General features: G+C 48.6%; 1 protein-coding gene across 1 annotated transcript in view; it reads right to left on the reverse strand.

Annotated features, from left to right (window-relative positions):
- The window catches only part of LOC119167370 (uncharacterized), a 37,375-nt gene extending 12,162 nt beyond the window's left edge, over positions 1-25,213 (reverse strand). The window contains exon 1 of the mRNA XM_037418843.2: positions 25,006-25,213. Within this exon, the coding sequence (XP_037274740.1) occupies positions 25,006-25,123 (118 nt within the window). The 5' untranslated portion in view covers positions 25,124-25,213. The remainder of the gene's footprint in view (positions 1-25,005) is intronic.
- Positions 25,214-25,417: the final 204 nt, after the last annotated feature.

The following is a 25,417-nucleotide window of genomic DNA, read 5'->3' on the forward strand; positions in this document are numbered from 1 at the left end:
AAGGGCTGTTTTCTGACGAAATTGTTGCACATAACATTATTTTAACCATATTAATTTTCAGACCCTCTTTTCTGCTTTCCGTGTCTAGTTCAGTAATCATGAGCTGTAAGTCGTCCTCTCAATTACTAATCAAGACAATGTCATCAGCGAATCGTAGGTTACTAAAGTACTCTGCATTAACTCTTATCTCTAACTCTTCCCAATCTAGGCTCTTGAAACCGCCTGTAAACACGCGGTGAATAGCATAGGAAAGATCGTGTCTCCTTGCCTAACACCCTTATTTATTAGGATTCTTTCGCTTTCTTTATAGAGAACTATGGTGGCTGGGGATCCACTGTAGATTTCTTCCAGAATGTTTATGCAGGGTTACTTGATGCCCTGATTCTGTAGTGCCTGCATTACTGCTGATGTTTCAACTGGGTCAAACGTCTCTTCATAATCTACATGTATAGGGGTTGGTTGTATTCCGCGCATTCCTCTATTACCTGACTGATAGTATGAATATGGTCTATTTTGGAGTCGCCTGCCCAAAATCCTGCTTGGCCCTTTGGTTGATTGCACTCTAATATTACCTAATTCTATTAGCTAATATTTTTGTAAATAGTTTGTAGAGAACGGACAGTAAGCTGATCGGTCTGTAATTTTTCAAGTCCTTGACGTCTCCTTTCGTATGTATTAGGATCATGTTGGCGTTCTCTTAAGATTCTGGTACCCTTCTCGTCGTATATAACGTGGCCAATTTTTCTAACATGATTCCACCGCCATCTTTCAAGAGGACCGTTGTTACCTTATCCTCACCAGCAGCGTTGCCTCTGTACATACCTTCTAGGGCTTTCCTTATTTCCACTGTCGTTACTCGTATGATGTCGAATTTATCTGGACTATAATTGTTTCTCACGATATCATCCTGGTCGTTTTCGACTTCTGTACAGCTCTCTGTGCTTCTACGCCACCTCGACTAGTATATTGGCTATGGCATTGCTTTCCTTGTTCCTCAAGGCATACATCCGATGTTTGCCCATTTTAAGCACAAGTCTGCCTTCGCATCTTTCAGGCTTCTGCCACTTTTTTACAGCCTGCTCAATTCTTTCCGTGTCTCACGTGATTACTTCAAGTACAGGCGTACTGGGTGGCCGAGGAACGTCAGCAGTCCGAAATCCAAGCAAGCGCAAGTTCGTATCGCGCGTGTGTATCACCAACGCTGTGGCATGTGTTACTGGCTGCTTCGTCGTCATCTCGCATTGTTCCCTACACATGTGATACTTTCTGATGTTGGCTACCTTACGCCGATTGATGAACTTCCAAAGCTCCACTAGCTCTATTTTGTCGGTTGCATTTGAGATTTGTTTTTCACGGTTTGTCGTCCCTTTTTCATCCCCTGGGATAATTTTCCTGCGTCCTGTCTAGCGGCTGTACCTGCAACTTCCAGTGCACACTCTTTGCTGACACTACTAAGATTATCGTTAACTGTCTCAACGCTAACGTCGGTTACTTCGTTTAGTGCCTCGAATACGTTTAGTGATCACATTCGTTTAGTGATCACATACGTAATATTCCCATCAAATGGCCTCTGCAAAATTCAAGCTGTCTAACATTCAGCATGGTCATGGCTCATGTCATGTGGTGAGAGAGATTACAAATATTTAACGATATATAGTGTGACGATTACAGCTTGGTTAATCGTTTGAGTTGTTATATAGGCCACGCACTGTGTCATAGTCTCTTCGATGATTGCTTAAGCTGCCAACGCACGCAGAGAAGCAATATGACGTTTTACTAAGTCAGCGTACAAGGCACACTTCCAGCACCTCGTTTCACCCGGCTTGCGTGTTGCGCGCGTATATATACGGCACATGATCTAAGTGGTTTCGAAGCCCATTTTCGAAGATTCAAGGCCCGTGCAGAAAAAACAAATAAAGTCGCAGCATATCCACGGAGTGAATTATGGTGAGTTAGGCAAAGCGTCTGTCCGTGCATGTGTCTGTGCGTCTGTGCGTCCGTCCGAACTGTCACTTACATTAGCGCCACCTGCTGAGTGAGTCATACAACTAGGTGGTTACGAACCGGTCACAGACACGCGTGGAAAAACCCACGGCTGTGAGAGCTTCGCCCCTAAAAGACGCAAAGCTTAATCATATGCGCATTCTCTTTCCAACACGCAAATGTCTTTATTTTTGTTCGTGCTATGTTGCCAGCGGTGCGGCTACTACAAAGGAACTCTGAAGAAACGGGGCCGGCATTGCGGTTGCGTTCCTAATCGAGAAACGCCTACACGCGGCTTCTGCATCATGAAGAGGTGACGTGTCTGCTTTGGCAAGAAACGGAACCGCCGCAAGAGTCAGATAAGCAAATGAAGTGGCGACGTGCGACGTGCCACCACCTATGCAGCCATGGACCTTGCGCATGCAGATTCCTTCCGGGCACGTTCGTCTAGGGTGGAGGTCGAAAAAGGGCGTCTCAGGCCACAGCACGCTCCTAGAATCCTTTCGAGAGTTCCGGACTGATATGACGCGGTGTGTGTAATAACGGCAGTGAATGACACATCTACGGGGCAGGCACGTTATTTTTCCTTGCGGCGGTTCTAATAGGCGTGTGTGAGGGCACTTTCAGGGGACCACCGTATACACTCTCGCAGGATGCTCTGGATCTCAGCCAGAGTAGCTACGGCAGCTGCCGCCACTCAACTCGTTACTTCACCTTGGCGCTCACCTAAGGACAAAGGCACGGCTTGTTTCAAGCCACCTTGCTGCAACAGGTAACTGCCATCCAATGTTGGGAACTAACTTTATTGTCCCATCGTACCCCCCGTCATGCCATCTTCGCATCTTCGAAAGCACAGGCTAGTTCAAGCACACTGTAATTCCAGCGTAATATCAACGCGTCTTTTTTTTTGCAAACTTATTGATAGTTCCTTCGTCACATCAAGGATTACTCTTGATGTGTCTGCGAAGAATCAAATCATCGGTCACCGTCGTCACCACAATCAGGGGTGGTGGTGGTGATTGTGATGTTGCAAAGGCGAGGTTAGCCTGGCCTGAAAGGCAGGCAATTGTTCCGCTTCACATTATCGTATAACATTGCCGATCAGATCAAGTCTCGTGGCACCATTGCCTCATACGACGTGTACTGACGCTTGGAGTGGTGACAGCGCACGAGACAAGTATAGGGATTGTGTACTGCGGCCTGTTCTTTTCTCGCACGCATTTTTTTGTTCCTTTACCGATGGTCTCGGCTCACGATTACGGGTTCCTGCTTGCGAGTGAGGCGCTCCACCTAGCGTGAAATGAGAGTCGAAACACGTACGTTTCTTACATAGTATACCCCCATCAAATGTGGGAATCCGGCGCTGTTTGCCGATTCCTGTTTAGGGGGGGCACACCTATAAATAATAAACATACAACGCCCCGCAAACGAGCATTCCTGTACTTTTGATCCTGCTGTTTGACGCGCTCGAAAAGATGACAACGAATAAAATAAATAGAAGGACGATGCCGATGCAGAGGCAAGTATACGATTAACATTCTCTGCTACTTGACATTCCGCGGTTGCAAATGTCGGGCCTTCCCCGCCGGTTACCGCGAACGCGAAAGCGGAACGCCGTGCGATGTTGTTATGTTCACACCCTCCTCCCCCCCCCCTCTTCACCCGTCAACGTGGCGCGGTAAATCGTGTAATACACGGGAAGATTTTACGCTGGAAATCGGCGCGCGTCTGTGACTGACGACAGTTCCCTCAGATGAAGCCTGCTCCCCCCCCCCCGCCCCCCTGTGTTGCGTGCAGCCTATACCATGGGACCAGGTAGCGGGAGTTCTAAAACAAAACGAATGTGACTAAATTCTCGGCAACAGAAAGCGTTTTTGGAGTCGATGCGATTAATATCCGAGAAGCATGGATACATTTCACAGTAAATGTACGAATTACTAAAAAGAAATCCACGCAATGGGGTTTACGTCTCAAATCCACGACTATATATATGAGAGACCGTGGTGGAGAGCTCCGGAAATTTTGACTGTCTAGTGTCCTTCAACGTGCGCTGACATCGCTCAGTACATTGGTCTCCATCGAAATGGGCGGTGTCTGGGATCGAACCCGTGACCTTCGGGTCAGCGACCGAGAACCCTATAACCACTGATGCGGCGAGGCGGACATACACGAAATGTAAGAATTGGTGCTCGTCACTTCTCTTTGTGATTTCAGTTGTCTGCTTACGCCGCTATATATAATCGCTTGCTTTCATCAAACCACCCGTACGCACTTCGAAGAGTAAGACTTCGGTTTAACCTAAAGGTACCGCTATCGATTTATTCGTATAACCCTAAATGCTTACATCTGCCGACACAAGCGTTAAGGTCCACGCCGGAGCATCTCGATAAATAACTCTGTCGAGCTATCATGATCATCCTCATCACGGGGTTGGTCATTGTTGAAGCTGTCCCGGGAAAAGCTTCGTCAGGGAAACGCTTTGCTGCGCACAAGACGGGCGAAGAAGCGAGCGGAAGGCTGGGTTTCTCGCGAGCGCGCCGCAAAAAGGAAAATAAGTGTTCTATCAGGACGAGCGTCGGTCTTTTCTCTGTATTCACAACAGTCGTAATTAACGTCAACGTCAGAGTCACTGCGTCGTTACAATGAGCGGTGACAATATGAGCATCGTATTGTCATCAGGGTCATGGTAATGGTCATGAAAGCCGTAACACTAGGTGGCACTCAGAAAAACATGGCGACGACGGGGCGTACAGAACGTTCCACTATTGAAGAGAACATCGGAGCGTGTATAATTCACTAGGCCTTACAGCCGGCCAATAGCTGCAGCGCGTTTCGCGCACGTGAATTGCGTATGGTCGGTTGTGCTCTTAGGTGATCTGCTACCCTCTGCTGGGCCACCCCCAACAGTCGCGAAGCGAGCTGTTCGCGCAAAGAAAAAAAAAACAGGTTGGCGCCTAGTGGACGAGGCCGCTATCACTCTTGCTCTCATCTCTGCACCCGCCACCACAATCATTAGCGACTCGAGATCGGCTATTTCGAACTATGCCAATGGCTTGATATCCCGTACCGCTGCTCGCTTACTACGTTTCTGGCAGCCTCAGCGTTCCACAACCCTCGCCTGGGTGCCAGAACATGCTGGCCTCCTTGATAACCAGGAGGCTCATTCTCTAGCCCGAGGTCTCACATTCCGGGCAGGAGAAACAAATCCCCATTCGCAGGTCGAGGAGCGCTTGCTCTGTTTTCTTGATATTCTATCGTATTACCGGGATCAACGAAGAATATACACGCCCCCAGCCCCATCGCCAAACATAGCGCTGGCCGCACATTGGCGACACCTACAAACTGCAACTTCTCCATACTCCGTATCACTAAGCGCCCGGCACCCAGACCGATTCCCCTCTTCATGCAAACTTTGCGGCAGACGAGGAAATTTCCCTTACGTTCTCCTTACACGTTCCACCTTCCCACATCCCCCACCTCTGGCTGTGGCCGCAGGTGGGGGACCATCATGACCAGCGCTACTGCTTTCGATCAGCGCCGGATCATCTCGTGCGCTATGAACAGATACGGAACAAGGGTGTCTATGCAGGCTAGTTGGTATTTCATAGCAATAATTGAGTGTAGCGCCGCGTATACAATATTGTAAGATAAAGTAGTTGACAGAAAAGAGGCACACTCGTCACTAAGCTTCATTTTTGCGTTCATTGTACATATAAAAGCGTGAAACCACGTGATACAGATAGCTCTGCCACGTTGCAGAGCTATCAGTATCACGTGGTTTAGCTATCGGTGTCACGTAGTTTCACGGCTTTATATGTGCAATGAATGCAAAAAATAAAGCTTAGTTGCGAGTGCGCCTCTTTCCTGTAGACTACTTCTTCTTACAAATTTGTACACGGTGCTACACTCAATTATTGCTATGAAGAGGATCGCACTTCAAGGGCTTTTCTTTGCTTTGTAAGGGTGCCTCCTCCCCGTGAGGGAGCACTCGCGTGCCATGAGGGGGCTCCGCCCCCGCGCTCCACAGGGGCAATAAATGTTACTGCCACCACCACGCTCTCTCCGATGTTCCCTTTGATGGCAGACTGCTGCGTGCTTCCTGATGGGAGCAGCAATGGCGCACTCATTACGCGCTGGCAAAAAAAGGACGCTGAAGCAAGGAAGGTATGCGAGAAAAGGAGGCAAACATACCACAAGTAAACAAATGTACAAATACAGGAACGCGGGAAGAAGGAAATGAACAAATTACCGAAGCAATAGGCAGCGAAGCTGAAGCAAGTTAGATAACTTGGAAAGCGACCGTGTCGCCAGATAGTAGTAAGTGGTTTGATGATTTGATATGTGGGGTTTAACGTCCCAAAACCACCGTATGATTATGAGAGACGCCGTAGTGGAGGGCTCCGGAAATTTCGACCACCCGGGGTTCTTTAACGTGCACCCAAATCTGAGCACACGGGCCTACAACATTTCCGCCTCCATCGGAAACGCAGCCGCCGCAGCCGGAATTCGATGCCGCGACCTGCGGATCAGCAGCCGAGTACCTTAGCCACTAGACCACCACGGCGGGGCATAGTAAGTGGTTGTACTGTCTGAAAAAAAGAAAGAGAGAAAGAAAGAAACAAAGAAACGAAGAAACAAAGAAATAAAGAAAGAATGGAAGAAAGAGAGAAAGAAAGAAAGAAAGAAAGAAAGAAAGAAAGAAAGAAAGAAAGAAAGAAAGAAAGAAAGAAAGGAGGACTCCATCTGGCCATGCACAGCAGAATAGAAAAGCGAGACCGCGGTGGTTGCGTAATTCCAGCAGAAAAACGCACCCCGCGGAGCCGGCCATGTCAAGGTCGGATGTTCGAATCGCGCCTGATCGGCGACGCGACCGAAACGCGTGAAACCCCGCCGGGCGCACGCGACACTGCGCTGTTGTTGTTCTTCTTAATCGCACATTCTTGCACGTTCACAAAATTCCGAGAAAAAGTTCACTGTTTACGTACAGAGCACATGTCGATTTTCTATATAGGACCAACGCGGAGTTCGTCCTATATAAGCGCCAATCGCGTCCACGACCCTTTGGAACGCGCTATCCAATCACCTGCTTTAGTGGAGCTCAATGAAATGCACATTGAGCATAATATGCCGTCGAGTGGAACAGTGCCTCCTCTTTATATTTTGTTTACCTGTCGTGCAGCGGAAAAATTGTATGGATATTTAATGATTGATTGATTGATACGTGGGGTTTAACGTCCCTAAACTACCACATGATTATGAGAGACGCCGTAGCGGAGGGCTCCGGAAATTTTGACCATCTTGGGTTCTTTAACGTGCACCCAAATCTGAGCACACGAGCCTACAGCACAACAGTATAGATATTTGATGGGTTACTTTCTTGACCGTGCACGTACGGGTCATCAAACGAGTAAAAAAAAAGGGGGGGGGGTGTAGGCGGAGGGGTTGTTGAGAGCAATAGTCATAACCATGTGTTTAGAAAATTTTATTATACCATATACATTTCACATCAATAAGAATTCAATATCAATGCGTATGATTTCTGCACTTACGTTTAGGAGAATACGAAAACTGCGTTCAGTTGGTATGTGTATAGAACAAATTTTCGACGATTTAGAGTACCTTGTATACTCTACTACGGGAAAGAAATTTACTGTCCCAGCTTCGAGAAGCTATAAGAGCCTTGACTCGATGTGTTTAGAAAAAAATGTTGAACGATTTAGAGTACTTACTACGTCCTCTACTGTAGGAGAACCTTAAGCTGTCCCAGTACGAATGCAAGCTCACGTGTGTTTTGAAAAAGTGGTTAACGATTCATAGTACTTGCTACTGTGCAATGAGAGAGCTGAAAGCCGTCCCGGGCGAACCAATGTGGTGTTCATGCACAGCGTTTGGAAAAAAAAATGTTTTACAATTCATAATACTTCTAACGCCACTATGGGGGAGCATGACGGCGCCACGTTAGCCTCACACTTCGTGAAGCTGTGTGTTTGGTAAAAGTGCTGGTGTGTTTAGAAAAAGTGGTTAACAATTTAGAGTACTTAGTATTCTTTTATGGGAGATCTGAAAGCCGTTCCAAGAAAATGATCACGATCAGAAGCAGGCAGCGTTTAGGCACTACATACGAATACAAAAAAGTTATTTGGAGCATACATATTTGTGGACAGTGATAATATGTTCACAGGTTGTTTAACGCAAAAGCGTAAGTTTTAGATGACGTTTTACAAAAGATAAACCATTGATGCTTCTCCCTAGGCATTACGTTTGTGTGGAACACCGAAGTGTCATCTGATATTCAACCGAGAGAGTTTAAATTTATAAAATATAAGAGCACTTTCACCCGAAAAAGACGAAGCACGAGGCTTTAGTTTTGAAGCGAGGTGAATAGAACAAGCGTCGACTTTATCTCAGTTGTTGCACGGCCGCTGAATAAAAAAAAAATCTCTTTATCAAGCGGTCTTGGTTGCTGTTGGATGGTTCGGTAACTTGCACTCATCGTATTTCTTTCTCTCTTTTTAAGTGTGAATACACTTTATAAGCGACCCCAAACCATCCACCGCCGTCGGCGGCGTCCGCAGTCTTCTCTCTATCTTTAAAAGAAAGAGGACTTGGCGGGCCGCAGCGCGACGCTCTACCGAATAAGCCACGGACGCGACGCTGATATCGGTATCAGTAACCGATGAGGGGGAGTAAAGTTAAAATCCGTTGGCATTCGCCAGTGAGTTAACGTAAACTCCCCCGTGTGATCAAATTGCGATTCCCAGGAACCATTACACCATAAAGGCACCATAGTGTGATTATTAAATATAATAGTGCGAATTAATAAATACCCCTGATAGCATCACCCCGTGCATTCGCACTTAACCATGTTCACCCTCGGGGAAATGCTTGCCCCGCCGCGGTGGTCTAGCGGCTAAGGTACTCGGCTGCTGACCCGCAGGTCGCGGGTTCGATTCCCGGCTGCGGTGGCTGCATTTTCGATGGAGGCGGAAATGTTGTAGGCCCGTGTACTCAGATTTGGGTGCACGTTAAAGAACCCCAGGTGGTCGAAATTTCCGGAGCCCTCCACTACGGCATCTCTCATAATCAAATGGTGGTTTTGGGACGTTAAACCCCACAAATCAATCATCGGGGAAATGCTTGGCGCTTTTTTTAAATGCATGGTACGCTAGAGGGCCGGGCCCTCAATTCGTAGCAAATTCAGCACGTGCTCGTGCCAAGAAGTCTTCTTTCTGTTGTTCTTCAGGCACCTTGATGATGGCCCCTTATCTACATCAGCTAAAAAACTACTTTGCTTGAAGTGCTTGGAGTAACGCAGGCCAAATCATGTACGAGAAAAAGAAAGACATTGCACAGTAGACAAACAGAGAAAGGGGCAAAACTATGGGGACAAATACAAAGAGAAATAAATAGATAAACGCATCTTGACGGGGAAAAAAAATCTGCAGATCCCACGTAGCTGGGAATCGACGTTATGCGAATCACGCGGAGGGAAGGTGACCGTGTTGCAAGTTTTTTATTCAGTGACACGTCATGAAATGACGCAAAGTATATGTATAAATGTTGCACGCACTGACATATGTTCAAAAGTCGCAGATGTTTATACAACCGGTTGTTTGGACTCGCGCAACGATGCCAACTGAAACATGCGTAATAGCCACACCAGACGCTCATATGAAGCGCTGATGCTCGCGAGGATGCTGGCTCTGGACACTGCTACATAAATCAACTTCAGCGAATTGCAACCAACCGCAATTGACGTTAAGCCGACGTGACGGCTGTATCAAAGCAGTACATATGTGATGTTTATAAAATTGGGTAGGCAGCACTGCTGGCACTATTGACGTTTCACGAAGATTGGCGTCTATTTGGAAAGTAGTTCCAATACCTGGCGTAGATCTGTGTTAAAATGCTTCACTGCATCGCAGAATGCTTGGGTTCGATTCCATCTGGGACCCTGACATTTATTTTTTGCATTCATCGGGTCGAAGCTACGGATTTCAGGTATTTCTTAATTATCATTGGGTGACCTTCCATCATCGCTCTGTCTCTATCTCTCTACATTCTCTCCTTTAAACATGCGCGCATTCCCGTGCCTTCTTCGTCAAACCAGATCGCATTCAGCTTAGAGGAGCTTGACCGAGCAACCGACGCACGGCTGACAACGTCGAAAGCGACTCGCCGACAGCCGGACAAAAAACGTGACCTGAATACCGAAGTGCCGCAGCAGCGCCACTCTCACCCTCGCTTTTTGTGCGCTCTTTTTTTTTTTTCATGGTAAAAACGCGAGGCTGGTGCTAGCGGGCACCACCGGGGGTTCAGTCGAAAATGTGCACCCGGTAAGTTCGACGCTCCACTGCGAATCCTTCAGACACACCAAGTCGAATTACGAGCTAAGAGGCGCCTGTTTTGTTTAGTTCTGCGGGGGGGACTGGCCAGAACATTGCCCCATCTTCGTCTACTCGCATGCCTATTTCGCTGCCTTTAACACAAAAAAATATAATGAACAGACGACCGCCGCTTGTTTATCCGGTTCACAATCTCTATCATCCCCGCCGCCTGTCTCCGGTCATTCTAAGAAATGCGCAGCATTTTTTAGCAAACTTCGGCGACTTTGACCGTGTCTCTGAATCTGTCTATCTAGCCGCCTACGAACTTTAGCTCTCCTGGCCGTTTCGATAATGGTGTCTATAACAAAACTTGTATGGCATAATATGACTGTATGACGAGCATACGCCACTAGTCATAACATGAAAATCATGACATGTATATAATCAATGTCATGATCTACATTTCATGCTCTTGCTATTCTTGCGGTGGTTTCGTTTACATGGCATGTTGCAAAACTGGTATGTTATGACATGATTGCATGGCAAACACAAGCGACAGGCCCTAAGATGAAAATTACAAGATGCGTGTCATGTAAGAGCATGACTACATGCCACGCTCGTGGTACGCTCACGGCCATTTCGCTAGCTTCACATATACCAAGTTTAGTGTTACGAGACGCAAATGAACGACGAACATAAATGCCAGGCGCAAACATAACAATCATGACATGGAAGCCAAGTGCGTCATACTTTACGTCCGCCTCGCAACGTTTTGCTGATTTTTAAGTGACATATGAACCTTTCTCATTCGCACTTCGCAAAGCATCGACTCCCAGTGTACGTGGGGTCTGCCATTGTTTTCTTCTTCTCTCTCTTCTTCTGATAAACGCCATGCGGCCATTGTTTATAACCTGCCGTTGACTTCGTCTTGTAATCCTGCCCTTTACACTGGCTCACTTTCTCCGAGTTCCTGGGATTGATACTTGGGGTTAATTTCCCAAAACCACTATATGATTATGAAAGACGCCGTAGTGGAGGGCTCCGGAAATTTCGACCACCTGGAGTTCTTTAACGTGCATCGAAATTTGAGCACACGGGCCTACAGCATTTTCGTCTCCATGAAAAATGCAGCCGCCACAGCTGGTATTCGATCCCGTGACCTGCGGGTCAGCAGCCGAGTACCTTGGCCTACGGCGGGGCTCCGAGTTCCTAGGAAACGTCGTAACGCCCGTTTGTGTTGCTGTGTTGCTCACGCTAGTTACCTAGTCCCGAGCATTGAGATTGTTGTATATATATATATATATATATATATATATTGTAACGATGTTGAAGGACTCGGGGTATAACAAAACGTATTTATTAAAGGGCGAACCTGTGCCCACAACTCAAAGGGACTATGGTCGTAGCACGTTACAGCAGAACGGCAAGATGTCTTCTTCTTCTACTTCTTCAAGAAGAGTCCCAAGCGCGTGGCACACATCAGCAGGGGCCAGCAGGGTTCTCGTACTATCATCATCGTCTCTGCGCAACACTAGACGGCGCCCATGTATGTCTCTGTGCGCGTGGTGATGGGCGCGTTGTTTGAATGCAGGCACTATGTCGTGGCATAATCCCCCTCCTCACACGCATCGTCCCGATGCGTCAGGCAATGAATAGATTCGTTGTAGGCGTAGGCGTCACTGGTCTTCCGGTGATCTCTCATAGTACTGCTTCATCCGGACTACATGTACAACCTCTGTAGGGTTGCGGCGTTTTGAGCTCCCGTGTATAGCGGATCTGACTTGGTAAGTTACATCGCTTACACGATGGAGTACTTCGTAAGGCCCGAAGTAGTGGCTAAAAAGTTTTTCAGAAAGTCCGCGGCGACGCACTGGGGTCCATATCCATACTTTGTCACCTGGTTGAAAATGCGCTTCGGTACGACGCTGATTGTACCGATAGGAGTCGATACGTTGTTGGCGGCGTATTCTGTATCTCGCCATCTGTCGTGCTTCCTCGGCTCTTTGCAGGAAGTCGTCTAGGCCAGGTGGATTGCTGCTTTCATCATTCAGTGGTAACATGGCATCCAGTGGAGTGGTGACTCTTCGGCCGAATACAAGTTCAAATGGTGTCACTCGTGTTGTTTCTTGAACGGCTGTATTATATGCGAACGTGATGTAGGGCAATATTTCATCCCACAGTTTATGTTCGACGTCGATATACATTGAAAGCATATCAGTCAGAGTTCTGTTCAAGCGCTCCGTTAGGCCATTTGTTTGAGGATGGTATGCTGTAGTTCTTCTCTGGTCTGTGTGGGTCATTCGCATCAGACATTTCATTAGGTCTGCAGTAAAAGCTGGGCCACGATCTGTAATTACCACGCTGGGTGCACCATGTCTGAGGACTATGTTGTTGATGAAGAACTTGGCAACCTCAAGAGATGTTGCAGTGTACAGCGAGTCAGTCTCAGCATAGCGAGTGAGATAGTCTGTGGCTACGACTATCCACTTCTTGTGTGCAGTCGATGTCGGAAACGGGCCTAGGAGATCCATACCAACTTGTTGGAATGGAGCATGCGGTGGTTCTGTTGGCTGGAGAAGGCCTGCAGGTTTCACGGATGGAGTTTTGCGTCTTTGACACTCACGGCAAGTTTTCACATAGCGCTGAACTGATGATAACAGTTTTGGCCAGTAGTATTTTAGGTGAATTCTGGCGAATGTACGGCTGACACCCATGTGTCCAGATGTTGGCTCATCATGACATGCGTGCAGAATCTCGTTTCGTAAAGGTGCAGGTACAACGAGTAAAAACTTGTCACCATGAGGCTTGAAGTTCCTCTTGTAAAGGACCCCTTTCCGAAGACAGAACGAAGGGAGCCCTCTGGATAAAGTGCGCGGGACTTTAACGTTGAGTCCTTGGAGACGCTGTATAAGCGGCAGCAAATCGGGGTCATTTTGTTGTTGTTCAGCGATTTCTGATGCCTGGACGACGCCTAGAAACGGGAAGTCTTCATCCTCCGGCTCACTCGTCTCCACTGGTGCGCGTGACAGGCAGTCGGCATCGCTGTGCTTTTTCCCAGATTTGTATACCACAGTAACATCGTACTCTTGTAGCCTAAGGCTCCATCTTGCTAGTCAGCCAGAGGGATCCTTAAGATTCGCCAGCCAACACAGGCAATGGTGGTCACTTACTGCTCTGAATGGTCTACCGTAGAGGTACGGCCGAAATTTACTTATGGCCCAAATGACCGCGAGACACTCTTTTTCGGTTGCAGAGTAATTTGTCTCAGCTTTCGAAAGCTTGCGGCTGGCATACGCTAGCACTTTTTCTTGGCCGTTTTGCCGCTGGACTAGAATGGCTCCGAGGCCGACGTTACTCGCATCAGTGTGAACTTCAGTTTCGGCAGTATCATCGAAGTGGGCGAGGATTGGAGAGGCTTGCAGGCGTGTTCTTAATTCATCAAATGCTTCCTGTTGTTCACTTTCCCACCTAAAGGGCACCTCGTCTTTTGTAAGATTAGTAAGTGGTTCAGCAATGTTCGAAAAATTTTCCACAAATCGCCGATAGTACGCGCATAAACCCAGGAAGCGACGTACTGACTTCTTGTCTTTGGGTGTCGAGAACTTCGCGATGGCAGCTGTCTTTTCGGGATCTGGCCGAACGCCGTCGGAGCTGACGACGTGTCCGAGGAATCGAAGCTCTTCAAAAGCGAAGTGGCATTTTTCTGGCTTGATGGTCAAGTCTGCTGAACGAATGGCTTCTAATACTGTGCGGAGTCGCTCTAGATGTTGGTCGAATGTAGCGGAAAATACGACAACGTCATCCAAGTACACCAAGCAGGACTGCCATTTCAGTCCCGCGAGGACAGCGTCCATCATTCTCTGAAACGTAGCTGGCGCTGTGCACAGGCCGAATGGAAGCGCTTTAAATTCGTAGAGTCCGTCTGGGGTTATGAATGCCGTCTTTTCACGGTCGCGCTCATCCACCTCAATTTGCCAATATCCGCTCTTGAGATCAAGGGAGGAGAAGTATTTCGCACTCCGTAGTCGATCGAGTGTATCATCGATACGCGGCAGAGGGTATACATCCCGTTTCGTTACGCTGTTCAGTTTCCGATAGTCGACGCAGAATCGAAGGCTGTTATCTTTCTTTTTAACAAGCACTACGGGAGACGCCCATGGACTGCTGGAAGGCTGGATCACGTCATCTGAAAGCATCTCCTCCACTTGTTTCTTGATGACGTCTCTTTCCTTTTGCGATACTCGATATGGGTGTTGGTAAATCGGTCTCGTGGCTTCTTCTGTTATAATCCTGTGTTTTGCAATAGCCGTTCGTCGCACCTTAGAGGACGTTGAAAAGCAGTCCGAAAACTCTTTTATAAGGGCAAACAATCGTTTCTTTTGATATTCTGGGAGCCTATGGTTGACGTTAACTGATGCGTCGACGTTGCAGGTCTCTTGTGGAGTGGTTGGCGTTGTCGCTAAACTGCATAGTTCTGTCGCCATGCAGAACTCGTGGAAATAGGCGATAGCCATACCTTGCGCGATGTGCTGACATTCATTCCCAAAATTCGTAAGGAGGACAACTGAGCGGCCATTCGTTAAGTGAACAACACCCCTTGCCACGCAAATTCCTTTGTTTAAAAATAGCTCTACGTTTCCATCCGCTATTCCTTCGTGGTCGCAAAATGCCTTATTTTCAACAAGCACCATTACACTACAGCGAGGTGGCACTGTGACGTCATCATCAACAACGCGCAGAGCAGTAAGACGTCGCTTTTCCGATTCCTCCACCGACATAGCTTGTTCTGTCGAAAACGTTACACTGGATCTGCGCAGATTAATTATGGCTCCATTGGCTTGCAGAAAATCCATTCCTAGTATAAGCTCCCTTGAACAGTCCGGCAGCACGATGAAGTCAGCAACGTAAGTGAAGCCTCTTATTTCGAGCCTTGAGGTGCATCTGCCGAGCGGTGTAATAGTGTGGCCACCTGCCGTGCGTATCTGTGCCCCACTCCATTTTGTTACAACCTTTTTCAGTTTCTTTGCCAATTTGTGGCTCATTACCGAATAATCAGCGCCGGTGTCAACTAAAGCATTCAGCTCGTATCCGTCTATTTTCAACCGCAAATCTGAAGTAATCTTCGCACTGCTGCGCTTATCCTCTGTAAACATAGCATCGTCACCTTGAAACCGCAATGGAGGATCTTCGCAACTGTCGTTATCAGCGGCCTCACCTCCACAGGTCGCTTGCTTCAGTTTTCCTGGTGTGGGCTTGTAGAACGGTGCCCAGACCGTGCGGAAGAAGCACGTGGGCTGGGTGATCGGTAACGCCTGGGCGACGGCGATCTTGGCTGATGTTGGCGTGGAGTGAGTGGGCTCTGGCGCGCGGACAAGTACTCTTCGATCTCGGTTGGCCGTTCACCGTTTCGAGGGCATGGTGCGTACAACGGAAAGCCCCTTAATCCTGCCTGTCGGTAAGGGCAGAACCTATACAGGTGACCTGCTTCCCCACAATGGAAACATAAAGGCCTGCGCTCATGGTCACGCCAGATGTCACTTTTCCGGGGCCTTTGATCCACGTAGCGAGCTACACCACGGGCTCGTGGCAGGTAGGTAGCCGTCGGTTCCAGTGGACGAGGTGCGCTGCGTACCGTTTGTGGGCAAGGAGAGGCCATCGTAACTGCTGCATTGGTGTGCGCCGCGGGTTGTCTGAGTACTTCAGAGTACGTTGGTATGCGTTGGATCGGCTGTGGCGCACGCTCCGGCTCACGTATCATCTGCCTCAGTTCATCTCGTACTACGTCGACTACAGACAGTGTTGCTGTAGTGTGAGGTGCTTGCAACTTGCTGAGCTCTTCCCTGATCACCGACCTGATGAGTTCTCGCAGAGCGTCCATGTCACTTCGCTGGCGTCCAGAGAAGACATTGGCAGGTGCATAGTTTATGTCTCGATTGTACTGTCGAGCCCGCTGTTCTAGCGTTTTCTCTATGGCTGTCGCTTCCGTATGAAACTCCGCAACTGTTCGTGGTGGGTTGCGGACGAGAACAGCGAATAGCTCTTGCTTCACCCCACGCATGAGGTGGCGTAGCTTCTTGTCTTCGGTCATATGGGTATCTGCGCGCTTGAACAGGCGGATCATGTCCTCGATATACATTGCGACACTTTCGTTGGTGAGTTGGTTCCTGGATTCGAGCGCAGCCTGCGCCTTTTCTTTGCGATCCGCGCTGGCATAAGTTGCCAGAGCTTGTCGCCGAAATTCATCCCAGGTCGTAAAGGAGGTTTCATGGTTTTCATACCACGTCTTTGCGAAGTCCTCCAAAGCAAAGTATACGCGGCGGAGCTTCTCTCTCTCGTCCCAACCGTTCAAACGTGCCACTCTCTCAAAGAGGTTCAGCCAATCTTCTACGTCTTCATACGAGTCGCCATGAAATACTGGTGGCTGGTGAGGCTGATTTATCACCACTTGGGCTGGTGTTACATGACTGGTCATGGTGGCGGCGTCCATTGACTGAGTTCCCCTTGGCGTAAAGTGGAGTGGGCTGAATTCTGGGGAATCACCTCGAAGACGGCGACTGGTCCTCTGATGCACAGGTGTCGGCTCCGCAGTATCAACTGGCTGGTGGTCGGGGCTACGCTGTCTTGCGTTCGTAGGGCTTTGATTCATTACCCAGCACGTCCACCAGAAATGTAACGATGTTGAAGGACTCGGGGTATAACAAAATGTATTTATTAAAGGGCGAACCTGTGCCCACAACTCAAAGGGACTATGGTCGTAGCACGTTACAGCAGAACGGCAAGATGTCTTCTTCTTCTACTTCTTCAAGAAGAGTCCCAAGCGCGTGGCACACATCAGCAGGGGCCAGCAGGGTTCTCGTACTATCATCATCGTCTCTGCGCAACACTAGACGGCGCCCATGTATGTCTCTGTGCGCGTGATGATGGGCGCGTTGTTTGAATGCAGGCACTATGTCGTGGCAATATATATCTATATATATCGCCTGACGAAATCATTCCCAACGGCACTCGTTCGCACAGCCACTGTGGCTAACACCTACACTATCTAGAATTGACGTCACTGCTCTCTGCTCATTGGTATGCTAAAACTGTATTGGCTGGTCCACGAGGCTATTGGCATGGGCGTAATCACCAGGTTGTTGAATGGTGAGGGAGATAGCCTCTTGGTCATAGTCCTGGCTCGCTGGACCTTCAGCTTTGCGTGTTAGGGCACTATGCCAGTGGTTAGGGCACTATGCCATGTGGTTAGGGCACTATGCCCGCGTTGTTTAAGGAGCTCTTGTTTAAATTAACATTGCTTGAATAATTTTGAGTAACGCGTATGGCCCCACCAAATGAGGGTAATATCAGCCTAGGCGTCCCCACACCACGTCCATGCCGGCGATGCGTGTGAAAGCGGGTGCAGCCAGGTAGGTCTAAAGGATTCCGAAGAGGCAAGCGTCTTACGTCTGTGGCATGAGGTACATACAATAACAGTTACTTATTATTATCACTATTTTTTTTACTCATTCGACTTGGTCAAAACGAACGCATTTAGTTGCCGTAGCGTTTACTGCATTGCAGGGCGAAGCTGCAGTGTTTTCATAATTACGGTGAAGATATGACGATACCGATGAAAATGATGCTAGCAACACATTGCATTGCATGCGATCAATATGTGCAACCGCGTAGAGAGGGATGACACCCAAGGATAGACCTTGCAGCAACGCTTCTGCATCTCAACGAGCCTCGAGGTGCTCTGACATTCAGAATGGCGGCTGCCAGTATTGGCCTCCCACAAGCTGAAGTTTTGGCAGTTGAGGGGTGTAAATTCTCCGCATGGCGGCATGCGCAGTATTTTGTTTTCGTGCTCACGCGTAGGTGCATGTTTATCTCACCGAGAATTCCTCGGCCGACGTGCCAAAGCACACGCTTCTTCAAACTAGACACCATGCATTCCCCACACACGCGCACGCATGCATGCACAAAGAAGGAAAACAACACTAAACGGTACAATCCACCATTCGCTGTTTATACGGCCTTCACAGGAAGGCGCTGCGTATATGCGGGAAAATGCGAGATGCAACCGTAAACAGCTTACCCTTGTCCTTCCAAGTTAAGAAATGAATGTCTACTGGTGGTCGAATGCATCGCGCGATACCACCTGAAGAGGCTAAAAAAAAGAAGATGGTTTCCTCTGATCGAAATTCCAAGAGACGATTTCAGCGCCAGATATCGCGTTACCTCGCCGACTCCCGCGAAGCGAGGCAGCGATATCAAAGAAGTCAGGCTGGCGTGGAGAGAGTCGAACGCTCGGCAAATAAAGGAGAGTCCACGAGGAAGAACAGCAAGGCTCGTCAAGCAAGCAAGCGAAAGACGAAGAGAGGAGGGTATTTAGTACGCGTTCTCACGTGGATCCTCGACGCTCGTTGAACGTACTATCACCTTGCTCGCCTCAAGGATGCGGCCAGTTTCGAGGAAAAAACCCGACTCGACGGCCAAATGCGCACGACGTCCATCGAGAAAGACGTTCCTGCGTCGTCCGTGCCCCATCGAAACAGCGGCCGGCATACGACGCCCTCGGCGACAGCTTGCGAGAGAAACGAAGCCTTGTCGAAGCTTTTCGGTCGCGTCGATAAGTCGGAAGCGACCAGCTGTTTCATTTGCCTGGGCACGGCGTGACGGCTTGATCAACGCCGCGCTACGACGAAATTACAGAAGAAGGCTATCCAAGGGGGAAGCAGCGGCCTTGAAGTTATTCAGATTCCTGTTGCCCAATGCGTGACGCACGGTCGCGGAAAACAAAGGAGATAGTTCGATGGTCAACGCGCTGGAAAGTGCATCTTTATATTTACAATTATTATAGGGCTGCTCGCTGGCCAACTTTGAAGTTGGCACGTTCGCACACACAACGCGGTATTATATTTGCTCGGTTTTCTGGCAGCGTTTTCAGGGCGAAGCTCAACTTACCCCCGTATTCACAAACGCTCCTCGACTCGACTTTCATCCTTCACTTGACAGAGTTGAGCACTGTGCCACAGCTCGGCACAAAATGACGTTGAGCTACTCAAGAGTCGCAGCGCATTACCGCTGATATACAGTGACTTGCTGTGCCTAGAGACGGCGCTCCCATCGGCTTTCTCAAGTGAAGGTGAAGCGGTGAGTAAAGGGAAGTTCTAGAATACGGGGGTCAGTCTAACCTTGTCCTGTGTCATGCGTAACCGGCAGTGTCAGACAAACAGACACAGACATACAAACAGATAGACAAACAGACAGACAGATACACGGATTGAGAGGCAGACGCACGCATGAATGGACGGACGGATGGGCGGACAAACAGATAAACACACGGACAGACAAATGGACAAACACACAGACGGACAAACAAAGAGACGGATGTACGGATGGGCAGACGCTTCGCCCTATTCATCATCATTCACTCCGTGGATATGCTGTGATTTTTCCGTTAACTTAAGTATGAAGTTACTATACTTTCTCCTTGTTCCCGTGGACGAACGCCTTGCGGCGTATAACTTCTGAAGTAGGTACGTAACCTATGCGAACGTAAACTTTGGCACACGCTTGACGAGTCGCAGCTGGACCATATTTGCCTCGGACCCAGATTCAGAAATGAGAATAGTCAGGTCTTGGATTGCACGTGTCGCTCTACTTCTGAGCCGTGGTGGTGTCTTGTAGAGATAACTCCAGGACTAGTCCCCATAAGTGAACAAGTTGCACTTACGGTCGACGAGCAAATGAGTTACTGCGTCTTCTAAGCGCAGTACAAGAATATGCTTTGTCGTACCACATAAGCAATAAACTACATCAACAGTGGTTGCCAACGCAGTTCTAAACAATTAAAACAGCAATGCACACTGGCTGCATGCTCAGAAGTCGTGAGCGAGTCCGACTCACGTACTATATATTAGAGCACTGCACGGGACCGGGCCGGCCCGAAAGCCCGGGCCACGCTGTGCGAAACGTTTTCAAGTGGGGCCGGGCTAGGGCTTGAAAGCACAGGGCCGGGCCCGGACTTGATGCCATAGGTCTGGGCCGGGCTCGGGATTGATGCCACGGGCCTGCGCCAGGCGCGGGATTGAGCCTGCGGGCCGGGCCGGACTCGGGCCCGCTCAATTAAATGCCGAAGTCGGGCCTTCGAGCACACGCGAACGTTATGCTTTGCATGGTGTAAGCCATTCTGTGTCAAACAGAAGTGACACGTGCTAAGAATCGCTGGAACTTGAAGCTCGCTATGATCAAGTCAGTCCGTGCTAACTCCGTACGATGCGATAGAGAACCTCCTGGATTCATTGGGGAATGTACTTTTCGAAGACGTCTATACGGCCATGTCTACGGAGGTAATCAAACTCTTGGAGCCCTTCAAGGAGGCCAGCGATATGATTGAACAGGACAAGGAATTAACGCGGCTCCTTGAATTAATGTACAGACAGAATCACACTTGCCGAGAGCAGTGGAGCGCGTGGCTGTCGACGCTGTTGATACCCGCAGCGTGTTCATCCTACGCTTCAACTACCCAATAATTATTATATAAACATGCTCAATGTGGCAGTCATTGGTGGAGCCCTTCAAGGAGGCCAGCGATATGATTGAACAGGACAAGTAATTAACGCTGCTCCTTGTATTAATGTACAGACAGAATCACACTTGCCGAGAGCAGTGGTGCGCGTGGCTGTCGACGCTGTTGATACCCGCAGCGTGTTCATCCTACGCTTCAACTACCCAATAATTATTAGATAAACATGCTCAATGTGGCAGTCATTGGTGGAGCCCTTCAAGGAGGCCAGCGATATGATTGAACAGGACAAGTAATTAACGCTGCTCCTTGTATTAATGTACAGACAGAATCACACTTGCCGAGAGCAGTGGTGCGCGTGGCTGTCGACGCTGTTGATACCCGCAGCGTGTTCATCCCACGCTTCAACTACCCAATAGTTATTAGATAAACATACTCATTGTGGCAGTCATTGGTGATGCTTGCCTCCGCGTTTAATCATCCGCGCAAGCGAATTTCTTCCCGGGCCGCCTCGTGCAAATTTCGTATCACCAAGCTCTGCAAACAGTCGCCTTATCGAGAAAAAATGAGTCGGAAGGAAAACTGACTCCGCAGTACTAGTGCCCCACTGACGTCTATCACTACGAGCGAAACACAAAAAGAAAAGAAAAACGCGGTAAAGACAGACAGGAAATGCTAGAAGGCAGGATGCGGGAAGACAGATAGTACGCGTCGTATCGGCAACGCAAAGCAACGCGAGACACGTGTCTGAGAGTTGACACGCTTTCTCGCGGAGCGAGTCGAGATATAGAGAGGTGATCCATCATTGGCCGAAAGGAAACGGCAGTCGATTCACAGGAAGCTACTGGGTCAAAGCACTCTTGCAAATACACCAGCGCGTAGAGGAAACGCCTTAACAATTTGTTCTGGAAGCAACGATGTCATTCGTAACGAGGAAATGCAAGCCTTTTTCTTCGCGATGTTCTCATCCTCTCACCGTAAATGTCTGTTGTTCGAAATTAATATATATATATAACAAAAACAGATTAAGACATCCTGTAGACTGTCTACAATTGTCTATATCCGCGATTGTATGGTGTGCGAGAGGCATTGTGGCAAGGAAAGCCCTTTTTTGCGAGGTTATAAAGGACTGCATTTTTGGCATCTGCGCGTGTTTTTATTTGGCACTTTGTAATATGGTGCGCGTTAACGTTTATCTGCGTTAGCGATTGTTTTCACTGCGCATGCGTCATACCATATATTTGATTGCAAGCCTCCGTCAAGTGACGAATATAGCGTATACGTACGGAACGAGCGCTGTCTCTGCACGCACCCTATTCTAAAAGTGCCTGTCTTACCAAAGCTAATCGCAACCATCGCAACAGTATTTAGCTACTCTTCGCCCCATATAGCTCAATCCTAACCAGTTCTATAATTGGGCAATCGTCGAACCTGCCACTGAAAAAAAAAATCTAAGTACACACACAGTTTATGGCTTTCATCAGTTCTTTTTATAAAGATGTTCCCAAACAAGTCTGGTAGAAGGCATATTACACCCCCTACAAACACGTTCGTCACATGTTACAGAGCAGCCGGATACCGCGACGCAGCCATGGAGAATACCAAGTCCAAGAAAGGGCAGTGGTTCGGTGCCAAGAACGAGAGAAACTTTTGTTTCTTCGATCAACCGAAGCACAGCCGACGGTGCGGACTACTTATAAATTTTATATTCTGGACGGACCGGTCTGGCTATACGTCGCGTAAAAGCGACCGGACCAGTAGATCGCTATTTCGCGGAGAGCTATTTCTACATGCAAAGGCTATTGGCGGTCGATGCATTAAACCCACCCTGAGAAAAGCATGTGACGCCGATTGTGCCGCGCCTTTCTAATGCACATCACGCGGAATCGCAAGTTGGGCAAGTTGATTTGATGTTCATCGTACAATAATTTCCAACGCAACGTTTAGATACAGACACTGAAGAGATACAGCGCTGTGTTCCATCACTGTCCGTATTTAAACGTAGCGCTGTAAATTATTCTACGATAAACACATCACGCGTTGAGTACCCGTAGCAACTGTTGTACACGTTGAGTACCCGTAGCAACTGTTGTACACTGTTGTGCACGATGCTACTCGCCTCTGTTTTTGGAAGCCAACTTTCTACGAAGCAACTGCGTGAACAGCCTCGAACTTGGAATGCGCGTTGTTCGAAAATATTTCTAAGACTCATGCGGAAATGATTAGCCGACATCATCACGATGCAAGCATCTTCTTGGCTGCTAATGCCTACGCAAGTGGAAAAAATGTATCCTTTATGTATCCTCGTATTCTTTAATGAACGCATCTGCTGTAGGGTTTCCAAAATTCTTTCACTTACAATAAACTCGTGTGGATTGTACACGAGTTCATTTACTAAGAAGTATTCCGGGTAATGAATTTAGGGTTGGAATGGAATCAAATGCCCCGAACTCGGGCGGTGAATTCCATAATAAAAAAAAATGAACAAGCTATAATAAAACCAGAAAGCATCAACACATCCTAGAACGGCACTTAAATAATTCAACATCTTCGCATGCAAACACCTCGCGCAAACAATACGTTCAGTCCTGGTGCGCTTGTATATTCTTAAACTTGGCCAGTGCCGCACCGTGCCAAGCTCTGCCAGACGGGTTTCATCGCATGTGCGCAGCCGCGTTAAGAAAAAACAAAAACAAAAGCTGAAGTCGATAATACGCCGCGTCCTTGGCTAAGAGCGAGATCTACCGGGAGCGCACATGCACTCATAAAATACGAGGACGTCTGCATCGTCGTTATCTGAGCAGCGATCGCGCGCCATACGAAGAACCAGCCAACAAGTTCCAGGGGAGAGACCACGTGACCATGGGGCCCATAACCCCTGAACGATGGCGTAGTCTAAATGGCTTGTTTGCTGTCCCGAACGCCACTTTGTCCACGACAGTATGTTCAAACCACACAGCTATACTGGCACGCTATGCCTATGAGACACCACAATAGCGAAGGACGCTTGCGTAACCGAAGTTCCAAGATTTCTGTGTTGACAAGAACGGCCGCAGCAACTGCGTGGCCGTGGCAGTGTGCCACCGGGGGCGAGGCCATTGGCGCGATACACGGTGAACGATGCCACATTTTGAGTATTGTATTATTCAAGAACGTTCCAGTGCCATGCTTGAGATCACATCATTGATTCGCGTCGAAGTTACCTCTGTTGACTCCCGTACCGAATTCCTCGCAATGGTTCAGCATGTTAAGCAGCAGAAAAACTATTTTCTGTGTAGTGGTAAAATCCAAAGATGAGTGCTCAGAGCAAGGGTGATACACTTTGCAAAAACTCGTCTACTAGCTTGAGTATACTAGTGGCCATTTTACATTGAACACACCAGCAGTACGTAAGTATCGATAACGCTGCCAACAAAGAAATTCCTTGCCAAGATCCACATTCCGCACAGTGATCGCTGGTTAACCAGACAAACCACGCCAGTTGGGCTCTATGGGATAATCTAAACTAATGTAAGAACAAGTTTAGTCGTGAATATATGACGGCAATGACCGAAAGTGACACGCACTCAGGATGATGTGGTCGCGGGGACGCCAAAACTCAGGGCCGGTATCAATATTCTGAAAATAATTTGCAAGCAGTAACATATCAACAGGCGCACCCATTCGCAAGTCCACACCACGAGACATCGAGACCTTTTGCTAATAATAATTATTCGTGGGATTGAACGTCCCAAAACCACCACATGATTATGAGAGATGCCGTAGTGGAGGGCTCCGGAAATGTCGACCACCTGGGGCTTTTTCAACGTGCACCTAAATCTAAGCACACGGGCTTCAAGCAATGCCGCCGCCATCGAAAATGCGGCCACCGAGGCCCCCCTTTCTCTCATATAAAAGAAAGCATGACTCCAATACGTATACATGCTCCATTTCTCCGAACGAAGATTACACGCCTCGCCCTGCACCCCGTAGAAAAATGCATACGAGACGGCACTCGAGGTATTGTCCAAGTCGAAAGGCAGGCAACAATCTCCGGCAGATTCTCATCCGAGAGCATAACCAACAGAAGCACTCGTGCTGCGATGCATACGACAAGCCATCGGGGGATGGTAAAGACAGTACCGTAGCACTGAAGATGAAAAGACCGTTCGCACACTTCCATATGCAGCGATTCGAACCCATTACCTGTTGCGTTGTCGGTTCCGTCATCCTGTTCGAGCGCGTGGCAGAAGGCCGCGACGGCCAAGCCGGCAGCGACGAGGGCCCACCACCGCGTAGCGTACGAGGAACTTGCGCGACACATCCTGAGTGCTTAGCGTGCGGACCACGAATGCGGCCTGCTCTCTGATCGCGCGCTGCCTCTTTCTTTTGCCCTTCGCCGCCGCAGTCGTCCGCAACGCCGCGCTCTCGGTAGCGCTGGGTGGCTTGCGCCAAAACCCGTTTCCCAATCGGGCCTGTCCCTGTCACGGAGAAGAAGGGTGCGCTGCCGACACACGGGACCGCTCCGGACGCGTCTCGTAGAGGAAAGGAACGATGTGCTCCAGCCGTATGGACGATGCGGAAGGAACAAGGAGATCGGTGCGCGGCTTTTCTGGAG

Source organism: Rhipicephalus microplus, chromosome 6 (assembly GCF_043290135.1).
Source record: "Rhipicephalus microplus isolate Deutch F79 chromosome 6, USDA_Rmic, whole genome shotgun sequence".
NCBI classification, from domain to species: Eukaryota; Metazoa; Arthropoda; class Arachnida; order Ixodida; family Ixodidae; genus Rhipicephalus; species Rhipicephalus microplus.